Consider the following 11,667-nt stretch of genomic DNA (forward strand, 5'->3'; position numbering starts at 1 on the left):
ATTTCAGATCTCGAATTGGAGTGCAGGAATATGATGGTTCTTCAATTCTTCCTCCTTCGGGTGGAGCTGCCTTCACCCTTGAATGATGTACCCACGCAGCCACTCCTGCTAATTTCAGAGATGAGTGGGTGGTCAGGAGAACTTCAAAAGGTCCTTCCCATTTAGGGGCCCGTTGATCCTCTGGCTGTTGTTTCTTCCAGGTTTTCAACAGGACTCGATCTCCTGGGTGGAACCTATGAAGGGGAATGTCAGAAGGAAAAGACAAGCGGGAAGAAGCATATTGAATAACAGTGTTTATGACGGTTCCCAGAGAACGGACCCAGTCTCTTTCTCCACCTCAGTCATTATGGAGGTGGGGAAAGTCGACTTTTTCAGGAATGGTCTCCCATATATTATTTCATAAGGGCTTAACTTAAGCCCGCTTCAAGGGGCTACCTGGATTCTGAGCAGGGCAATGGGCAAAACTTGTATCCAAGTGGAGTTTGTCTCTTGGCAAAGTTTCACCAAGGTCTTTTTCAGAGTATGATTCATCTTTTCAGTTTTTCCAGTTGATTGTGGTCTCCAAGCTGAGTGTAGCTTCCAGTTTATATCTAAAGCCTTACTGACTTCTTGTGTAATTTTTGCCATAAACGCTCCCCCGTTATCACTGTAGATTGGTATTGGTAGACCGAAACGAGGTATGATTTCCTTGAGTAATGCTTTGGTCACTTCTTGGGCTTGTTCAGTCCGACAAGGAAAAGCCTCTACCCACCCCAAGTAAGTATCCATGAAGACCAGCAGGTACCTGAAATTCCCAGGTGCCTGGGGCATCACTGTGAAATCTACTTGCCAGTCTTCTCCCATGTTTGTTCCTCGGTATTGGACTCCCGGTTCCGTTGGGTGGGACGCAGTCTTCAGGTTGTTTCTTGCACATGGCATCTCTTTGTAACATCCCAGATGGTTTTTAGAAGGTTCAGCCCGGTGACTACCTGTTGGATCCATTCGAGACTGGCATCTCTCCCGTAGTGAGTCCCTTCATGTAAAGCTGATACTATACCGTATACTTGGGCCTCTGGTAACAGTACTTTCCCTTCAGAGTTCATCAGCCATTTAGAATGAGAGGTGAGGTAATAGCCCCATTCTTTAGCCCTATCCAGGTCCTGGGTGGTGTAGATGGGTGTGGGAAAGTCAACAGGATCTAGATGGGGGATCAAAGCCATTTCTGTTCCCATCCCATCTCCTTGCATTGCGGCCTTCTTTGCTTTTGTATCTGCTTTTCGGTTCCCTGTTGCCTCAGGAGATTGTCCCTTCTGATGTCTGGGACAGTATACTACTGTCATCTGAAGGGGGTCATTCACTGCCTTCAGGAGTTCTAGGATTTCTGGTACGTTTTATTTCTTTGTTGGCTGATGTCAAGAGTCCCCTCTCTTTCCACAAGGCACCGTGTGAGTGGAGGACCAGATGGGCATATTTACTATCAGTATACCCAGTTATGCATCTTCCTGCTTCTAGTCACAGGGCTCGCCCAAGGGCTGTGAGTTCTGCCTTCTGAGCTGAAGTGCCGGCAGGAAGAGGAGCTGCTTCTAAGACCTCAGTTTGTGTTACCACTGCATATCCTGCCTTGCGACATCCTTCATAAAGAAAACTACTGCCATCCATATACAGTTCTATTTCTGGGTCAATCATAGGGACATCTGAGAGGTCTGGTCTGCTAGAATAAACTTCTTCAGTTGTTTCCAAGCAATCACGTATAGGAGCATCTTCTGAGATGGGCAGTAGTGTGGCAGAGTTAAGGGAAGAGACGACCTTTAAGGTTGCATTTGGGTTATCTAGCAAGATTGCCTGATATCTTCCCATCCATCCTGCTGTGAGCCAAAACCCCCGCTTTTGTTCTAAGAGGGGTAGAACCGTATGTGGTGTATTGATTGTTACCTTTAGTCCAAGGGTGAATTTTTCAGCTTCTTGCAGCAAGGTGCATGTCACAGCCACAGCTCAAAGACAGCGGGGGCATCCCCAGGCCACACTGTCCGACTGTTTGGAAAAATAGGCCACTGGCCGCCTGGCTGGTCCCAAGGTTTGAGTTAGTACCCCCACAGCAATTCCCTGTCTTTCATGTACAAACAATTCAAAAAGTTTTTGAAGGTCAGGCAGTCCTAGTGCTGGGGCTGCCATTAATTTGCACTTAATTTTCTCAAAAGCCTGTTGGCATGCTTTGGTCCATAGTAAAGGCTCTTTTTCTTTTCCTTTTAGGGCCTCATGTAGGGGTTTCACCATAAGTCCAAACCCTGATATCCAAATCCAGCCATCCCAAGGAAACCCCTAAGCTGCCACCTAGAGGTGGGGGTGCCACCCACATGATAGCGTCTCATCAATCCTGGAGGAGACCCCGTTGCCCCTGTGATATTTGAAATCACAGATATTTTACTTGTTGGGATATTTGGGCCTTTTTCTTAGAAACTTGACACCTACAGTCAGCCAAAGGGTTCAAAACCAATATAGTATTTTAGTCAGTCTTCTTTAGTCTCACTTACTATGAGGATATCGTCCACATATTGTAGGTCAAGACCTCTTTCCAGCCTTAATGCCCTCAAGTCTTTGGCTAGTATTTCCCCAGAAATAGCGGGGGAATTCTTGAATCCCAGGTCTGGAACCTGCCATCGAGATATCTCTTAGTCCCGGTCTTGATGTCAGTCTATTCAAAGGCAGACAGAGGCTGAGACTTGGCGTATAGAGGAATGCAAAAGAAAGCATCCTTTAAGTCCAATACTGAGAACCAAGCACATTGTCTAGGTACAGTAACCAAGAGGGCATATGGGTTGGGCACAACCGGATGAATATCTTCTACTATTTGGTTGATTTTCCTTAAGTATTGAACAAACCAATATTCTCCTGTCCCTGGTTTCAATACCGGTAGGATAGGGGTGTTAATACGGAGACCGGCAGAATTTTAAAAGTGCAATTTCTATGTATCGATAAACCAATGGTGCAGTTCCTTCGAACGTTTCTTTACGGAGGGGATATTGCCTTTGGTTTACAACAGGTGCTTCAGGTTTTAAAATTATTTTAACCAGTGTGGCTGACTTAGCTCACCCAGGCCTTTCTGATGCACATACCTCTGGATTCACCTTTTGTTGAATATAGAAAGGAATGTCGCTAAATGTCACTGTTTCCTCTTGTAACAGTGCTGCCTGCAAGGCACATGCATTTTCAGGCCGGATCTGCACCAGTATTCGGGATGGCTCGAAAGTGATTTGGGCCCCCAGTTTTGATAGGAGGCCCCTCCCCAAAAGGAAGACCGGACATTCTGACATATAAAGGAACTCATGATATAACAATTTCTTTCCTGCTTCACAGTTTACTGGTGGAAGGGTCAGGTGGCAAGCTTTCCTGAGATCCCCACTACCGGAGCAGTGCGCGGACTAAGAGGAGATTCAGCAGTGTTAAGAACTGAAAAGGTGGCCCCCATATCCAGAATAAAGTCAGTAGGGCGCCCTCCTACCTTTAGGTGGAAGATAGGCAAGGAAGGTTCTAGCCCCGGGCCCTGCCATTCTGAATCATCTCCCTGCAACGACCCCTCCTGATAGGCTTGGTGGGTAGTGGGTTGTGGCTGCCTTCTTCTGGGACAGTCTCGTTTCCAGTGTCCATGTTTTCTACAGTAAGCACACTAGTCAGGTCCCAGGGGTGGTTCCACCCCATGCCCTGGGATTGTCCTTCTCCTGGCCTCCGGTTTTTCCCCCGGACCTGGCGGGGCAGGGGTAACTACCAGCAAAGCTGCTTTTTGCTTCATTTTTTGTTTTTCCTTTAACTCCGCTGCTTGATCTCTATTATTGAAGACCTTAAAAGCAATCTCGAGTAATTGCCCTATGGGCATCCCAATTCCCCCCTCTAACTTCTGCAACTTCTTCCAAATATTGGGGGCGCTTTGGGAAATGAAAGTCATATTTAGGAGCCGGGAATTGTTAGGGTCCTCAGGTTTTATGTTGGTGTATTGGCGGAACGCATCTGTCACTCTCTCTAAGAAAGTGGATGGATCTTCCTTTTCCCCTTGAATGATTTCCCTAACCTTTTGCAAGCTTTTGGGCTTAGGGGCCCCATTCCTCTGTCCAGTAATCAAACAACCCCTGTATAGTTGAAGTCTATCCGCCCCCTCCTTCTGGCTATGATCCCAGCCTGGGTCCGTGTTGGAATGGCCTTCGTTCCCGAAGGTCGGGTTAACGGGTTCAGATTATGGAGCCTATCAGCCTCTTTTCAAGCCTGTTCTAACACCTTGCGGTGCTCCTTTGACGTCAATAAAGTGGTTAAAAGGGCTTGTATATCTGCCCAAGTGGGGTGATGAGTAGAGAAAACGGAGAGGAATAATTGTCTTCCTATTCGGGTCACGCCGGTATGGGGGGTTGTGATTCTTCCAGTTATACAAATCGGAAGTAGAGAATGGAGTGTGTATTAGCATTGTTCCTCAAGGCCATCCCTCAGCATCCATTCCAGCTGGGATCTCTCTTAAGGGAAATTGCCCTGCCCAAACACCGACAGCGCCCTCACCGAAAACAGTACCCTGACAAGTGTAATGGGGGGAGACCATACCTAATGAAGTCAGACTCTTACTTCCTGATTCCCTTCCTTCACCAGTTTCTCCCAAGCTGGCTGAACTAGAATCAGGCTCGGCCCTTCTGGTGGGGGATTCTGTCATCATTCTTCGACCCGATCTGTCAGCTTCCACTGCACCTTCCCCATATGGAGGAGGGGGAGCCGAAGCAGTTGTCAGGGTTAGCCCTTCTAAGAGAGAATCCTCCAGTGAGGATTCAGGAAGCATTTTTGCCTTTGGCTTTCCCTGGAAAACAACCTGATTAGAGGGATTCAAAGTTTGATGGAGAGACATGAAAGCTTGAATATAGGGAACTTCATCCCATTTCTTTTCCCTTCTACAAAACAAGTCAAGCTGAAAAATTGCGCTGTAAGCCAAAGACCCGTTTTGGAGCCAGTGTTGCTTGTCCCCCAGCTGGCATTGGGGCCATACATTGTTACATAAGCATATCATTTTTTTCTTTATCATAGGCTCATAGCTATACCTCTTCCAGTTTGCTAGAATGCAGCCTAGAGGAGATTTGGCTGGGATAGACGGGCCTCCTCCCATGATGGGTATTTTTCCGGTGTGCACCTTTTTACCAGTGGGCGAGTCCCTCTTTTCTGAGCACAGTGGTGATTTATTATAAACGGTCTATCTGAAAATCTACCTTTTTTTTTTTTTTCTGAAGCTTTCTCTTAACAGCCAAATCAGGGCTCCCAAGTAGATGGTATAATATTAGTTACACACAGACAATGACAGGACAGACACGAAACCACAGTAAACAAATAAATCCTGCAAGCTGATCGAGGTGATCTTGACCCCTTCAACCTCTCAGACGGCTCTGTCTGCTGACAGAGGTGATCTTAGAGAATCTCAACCTCCCAGACACACTCACGAGAAATCCTGCAAGCTGATGGAGGTGATCTTGACCCCTTCAACCTCTCAGACGGCTCTGTCTGCCGACATAGGTGATCTTAGAGAATCTCAACCTCCCAGACACAGTCATGAGAAATCCCGTATGCTGACAGAGTGATCTTGACCCCTTCAACCTCTCAGATGGCTCTGTTTGCGGACACAGGTGATCTTAGAGAATCTCATCCTCCCAGACACAAGAGCGTTCACACACCCAGAACCAGGACTCTAGAGTCACCAGGAGTCCCTACTTGTGAGCCTGTTCATGAGGATGGTCATCTGGGGCACCTGTCACTCCAGAAACCAAGGACTCAGGTCCCGCTCTGGAAACCTCGGGCCTGCCCTATTCACCCCGGCCCTGAGCACAACAGGAAGAGGAGTCACGGACTTACCTTGGGATCCCTCCTGTGCAGGTCTTGCTTTTCTTTCACCCACCTCTTTTGGCACGGTGGGGGACCAGCGGTGCCATGACAGACCCAGGTCTGGCCGACAGTCCCCCCAGAGGCAAATGAAACCTTTCGCAGCTGCTTGTCCGGGGAGCTGTCGATCAGCCCCAGGCCCTGCCTGGGGCCGCTGCATCTCAAGCGGCTGGAGTTCCCCATACGGGCCACCAAATTTCTTACTGCAGTAACTCGGATTGGAGCCGTCTGCTGCAATAGCCAATTCTGAGATGGGTAAGGTGAGCAGCAGGAGGTTTATTATATGTCAATATATAAGAGACAGAGGGTAATAGATTCCTCAAAAAAACCCATCTCGCCCACTGGAGATTGGCTGATGGCTTTTATCGGGACAGGATTATGGGTCTTAGAAGTCTGTTAGTTCCCCCTTGAGGTGGTCATGTCTCAGATGAGTTAATCTTCTACGGGTATTCTTGGAGGTTATCTGTTGACATTTTGGGGGATTATCTGGTGACATTCTTTGGGATTATCTGGCGACATCTTGGTTTTTCTTGTCACAAGACAGATGCGATGCTTTGTTTGGTTTTCATCCTTAGATTATTATCACTTGTTTTCTACCCTCCAAGGAGGAACGTTGGTTAATCTTAAACCTTTTGTAGAGACTGGAGAAACAAGATCATGAGACAGTGTGGCGGTTAGCAATGGGGAGTAAATAATAGTGAGCTGGGCCTATGCAGCCTCTTCCATGATGTAGTTGGAGGACTGGACCATGCCGGCCAAATATTTACCTGAGACCTATGTTGGCTCTTTTTGAGCAATGTTTTGTTTAAACACGAGGTGAGGGGCACAGACAGCACCAAGTGTAGTTTCCATTTGTGTGCCAGTCACATTTTCAGATATATTAGTAAGAGCATCTTTCCTGGCTCCAAAATCTTCCTCCCTAGTAGCTAGCTTCTTGTAAAAACCAGCTGGAAGTCTTTCTAATTGGCAAATTGTCTATGGCAATAGAAATAACAATGGTTGGGAGCACCCCTTTATTTTTTCTTGGGAGCTTTTTCTCTAGCCATGAATGGCTGCCCAAAAGCAAATTCCTATTTGGGGTACTTTTCTAGCCTCCTTGGTGACACTAACTCGTAAGCCCCAAGTCCACAACAATGTTCTGGCCCATTAAACTGATCATGCCTTGTCTTTTTTTAGCTATGAAGCACTGGCATTGCTGAACCAGCATGGTTTCTTAAATGAAAGTGATGGGGATATTACTGAAGTAGCCTTGACATCATGGCACTTCTTTTACTGTGATGTGCAGAAAAATTTGTAACAGTTTAGCTAAGAAAGCTTTCTTCAAGTGTTTCCTTGCCAATTTCTTAAGGGAAGGAAAAAAAAAAAAAGGAAAGCTAAAGCAAAAGATTTATTCAAAAACCCCTAGTACTTTTTACTTTATAAACTCCATGACTATAAAATTACACTATAGATAATAAACAAGCTAAAGTATATTTAGGAATCATACATGAACAGGTAGTCTGGTAAAATTTGAAAATGATTTGTCGACGGTCCAATCTTGTATCTAGGCATGTCTGCCATGCTGTGGATTTTGGAGATCTTGAAATGATTGTCTCAAAGTTACAGTTTCTAGGACCATTCTCAGCCATGCTTCTTTGTACTCACCCATTACCAGTGAAAGATGTGGGTCATTACTAGCTTTGTACCTCACAGGGGAAGAGCATTTTCAGTGGGGTAGCCCCAGGGCAGCCTTAGAAAACTATAGAACTCCCACACATGTGGATAGTGAATACCAAACCAGTTTTGCTGAAGAGATGTGAATGCCTGGGCAGAAGGTTTTCTGAGACAGACAACCTTTCTAATCTCTTCGGTCAAAAGACTCTGGATGCTTCTTTAATTTATTCCTTGTTCTGTGCTGACAGCATGGTATGGTAATCACAAAATATTAGTGCTTGTGAAGGATGGGTAGACAGATGCCAAGTAAGATTTTCATACTAAGTGACTTTTGACAGTGTTACAGGCTGAAAATCCATCTACTGATAAGACACCATTGAGGTTGTATGGTGTGGAACATTTTGGATGACTTGTTTGGGAATATAAATAATTTACACAGTGACATACTATACACTGACTCAGGTGAATGCTAGTATTTTGCTTTTACTGAAAAATCCCAACTGGGCATTAATACTTTGTTGCTGTTGCATAGATGAATTGCAGATACTTAGAGGAGTAAGTCAGAGCAAACAGCTGTGTGGTATCAGTAGGTTAAGGTAACCAGAAGAGGTGGGACAAAAGGTCATGGGAAGATTAGCACGGCCTTAACTCTTCCAGTATTAAAACTTGAAGCCTGTTTCTCTCCACAGATGATAAGGGAACTTATTTCTTCACAGGGTGAATTTTATAGAGTCTGTTAACAAATTATAGAAGTTGGAGATACAACAAACTACGTATCAATGGCCTTGGAACTGAGGCAGAATAATGTTTACATGTATGATTGCTGGTAATTCTTTATTTCTAAGTGATTGTTCATCTAGTCATTAGAGATTTCTGTCCTGCTGGTTTATTTGATAAATGAAATAATGAAATCATAATTACTCATCTGTGTATTGTAACAGTATGTCATAAGTATATTTCCATATCAATATAAACATACTTTTACAACTTAATTTTCATAACAGCATTACTACTTCATTTCGTGAGTGTCGTCTTTATCCAGTCTCCAGTTGGATGTCTAGGTTATCTTCAGATTTTTAAGATTACATATAACAACCTTGAAGGTGTCTCTTACGTACTTTCCTCAGGGTAAATGTCTAGAAGTAAAATTGTTGTATGAGTGGTTTTCACTTTTTAAAGATTTTGATATGTATTACCAAATTAATCTTTGGAAAATGTGCCAATTTATACTAGGATATTAGCATTATATGAGAGTGCTTATTCTCTATGCTTTTGCCAGCATTAGGTATTGTTTTACAATCTTTCCCAATTTGCAAGTTAATAAATGGTATGACATTGCTTTTATGTTTCTTTAATTATTAAGGGAATTGAATATCTTTTCACCTGTTTACTGACCATTTGTATTTCTTGTTTTGCCTGTTCAGGTCCTTTGCCCATTTTTTCTGCTGGGGTATTCATCTTGATCTTACTGATTTACAAGAACTCATGTATCAAGTATAATAAACTTTTTCTGACATCTGAGTTGCCAGTTTTCCCCTGGCTTTTTGTTATTTATGATTTTTTTTTTTTTTTTGCCAAGCAAATATTATTCTGAATTGCTCCCTCCCCCACCTACTTTGAAGCTCCTTAACACTCAATATTTATACAAGTGTTTACCTTTATTTTCATCAGTTTTTTCTGTGTACCTTTAAAACTTCAATCTTTTTGAAACTCATTTTGATATATGATAAATCTTTTATTCCCCAAATAGTTAACCAACTATTCCAACATGAGGTATTTCTTTCCTTACTGAATTGAAATATAATAGTTATCATATACAAAGTAAGTAAATTCGGGTCTGTTTATAGTCTTTCTATTCTGTTATGTTGATCCTCTGTTTGGCCTTGTCTAGGTACCTCAGTGTTTTAATTATTGTGATTTTATAGAGTACTGCTATTAGGCATTCCACTCGTTTTTACCTTTAACCTAAGTAAAATAATCAATAATGAGGCATATGTGAACTTTTCCCAGATTTGAGTTTTGTCACTGGCTCCCATGTTGGAGAGCTGATCATCTGGGATATCCTGGACTGGACCATGCAGGCCTATGAACGCAACTTCTGGGACCCATCTCTACAGCTGGACGCCCAGCAAGAAATAAAACTCTGTCAAAAACCAAATGACATTTCTATTCATCATTTTACATGTGATGAAGAGGTAAAAATCTATAAAGTGTCTATAAACTTACCTTTTTCTAAAAAAAAAAAAAAAACCCACTTTCTAACTTTTAAAATTTAATCCAGTGATGGTTACAAAAAAGTATTGTTCCCCATGGTCTTATTTATTTACTTATTGTACTTTAGATGAAGGTTTACAGAATAAATAGTTTCTCAGTAAATAGTGTACATATTGTTTTATGACAATGGTTAACAACTCCACGACATGTCAACACTGACCCTTCTCAACCTTGGGTTCCCTGTTAGCGGCTTTCCTATCCCTTCCTGCCTTTTAGTCCTTGTCCTTGGACTGTTGAGCCCCATTAGTCTCGTTTTGTTTTATGGGGGTGTCTAATCTTTGGCTGAACAGTGAACCTCGGGAGTGACTTCATTACTGAGCTAAAAGGGTGTCCGGAGGCCATACTCTCAGTGTTTCTCCAGTCTCTGTCAGGCTTCTCCAGTCTGGTCTTTTTTTTGTGAGTTAGAATTTTGTTCTCCGTTTTTCTCCAGCTCTGTCTGGGATTCCCCATGGTTTTAAATTGTACATTGTAATGGTCTTGAGTTTTTTGGAAGACTACCACTTGCATTGAAAAAGCATGTTTATCTTAGCTCTTATCTTTGAGTAAACCAACCCATTGCCATCGAGTCGATCCTGACTCATAGCGACCCTATAGGACAGAGTAGAACTATGATTAAATGCCCACAGATTTTAAAACTGTATTGAAATTTTTGGCTGTATTAAATAATCCCATAGGACTTGAAGTTAATGTTTAGAATTGTTTTAAGGAGGACTATTGGAAAAAATACTTTGTAGATTCTGGTGCATTTGCTAGAGAGGTAAAGAAAATTAAAAATTTCAGCAGTGTTTCTCTTTTAGTCTCCTGACGGAAGATTATTATGTGAGAATTGCTGATTTTAATCCTTTCTCTGGGCAGTGATTCTCTTGAAGCACTTTATATCATTTTTGGAGTAAGCACCTACCAATTGAATCTTGATTCTGATCTAAAATTTCTTCTTTTAGCCTCAGCAGCTCAGAAAATGTGTTACTTTTCTAGTTGTAATCATAAGGAATGTTTAAGAGTTGTAACCTTTTGAGGAGAAGATTAGGGAAGGTTTTTATTACACTTTATTTTCTGCCTTTCTGTATTTAAATTTTATTTTTTTAATTATTTCCCATACAAAAATGTATACATACATTGTTATGTGACTCTGATTGCTCTCCCCATACTGTGACAGCACACTCCTTCTTTCCATCCGATTCCACCTGTCCATTCAACCAGCTCCTAACCCTCTCTGCCTTCCCATCTCACCTCCGGACAGAAGCTGCGCGTTTAGTCTCTTGTATCTACTTGAGCTAAGAGGCACACTCCTCATGAGTATCACTTTATGTCCCACAGTCCAGTCCAATCCCTGTCTGAAGAGTTGGCCTTGGAAATTGTCTTAGTTTTGGGCTGATACAGAATCCAGGGGCCATGCTTTCTGAGGTTCCTCCAGTCTCAGACCATTAAGTCTGGTCTTCTTACTAGAATTTGAGTTCTGAACCCCACCTTTCTCCTGCTCCATCCGGGACTCTCTGTTGCTGTTTTTAAATCTTCTAATCACATATGCATGTAATATCCACCAGAAGTCTTCGAAATACCAGCAGGGTCACCCCTGGTGGACAGGTTTCAGAGGAGCTTCCAGACTAAGACAGACTAGAAAGAAAGGCCTGGTGATCTACTTTCAAAAATTAGCCAAAAATTACCAGATTTGCTGGCCTAAAGGAGACTGGAGAAACCCCGAGAGTATGGCCCCCAGACACCCTTTTAGCTCAGTGGTGAAGTTATCTCTGAGGTTCACCCTTCGGCCTGGGAGTGGACAGCCCCGTAAAACCAAATGGGACTAATGAGGTACAGTAGTCCAGTGACAAGGGCCAGAAGGCAGAAGGGGACAAGGAAGCTGGTGAT

The 11,667-nt window shown here is 43.2% G+C and overlaps 1 protein-coding gene across 2 annotated transcripts in view; it reads left to right on the forward strand.

The window, feature by feature from the left end:
- WDR41 (WD repeat domain 41) overlaps positions 1-11,667 on the forward strand; it is a 69,342-nt gene that overhangs the window by 40,849 nt on the left and 16,826 nt on the right. For both annotated transcript variants that reach the window (XR_002823743.1, XM_023729488.1), the window contains exon 9: positions 9,538-9,722. Coding sequence is in view for 1 of the 2 variants with exons in the window: in XM_023729488.1 (XP_023585256.1) it covers positions 9,538-9,722 (185 nt within the window). In the remaining variant the exon portion in view is untranslated. The remainder of the gene's footprint in view (positions 1-9,537; positions 9,723-11,667) is intronic.

The sequence above is a fragment of the Trichechus manatus genome, unplaced genomic scaffold (assembly GCF_000243295.1).
Source record: "Trichechus manatus latirostris isolate Lorelei unplaced genomic scaffold, TriManLat1.0 scaffold00029, whole genome shotgun sequence".
In the NCBI taxonomy this organism is placed as follows: domain Eukaryota; kingdom Metazoa; phylum Chordata; class Mammalia; order Sirenia; family Trichechidae; genus Trichechus; species Trichechus manatus.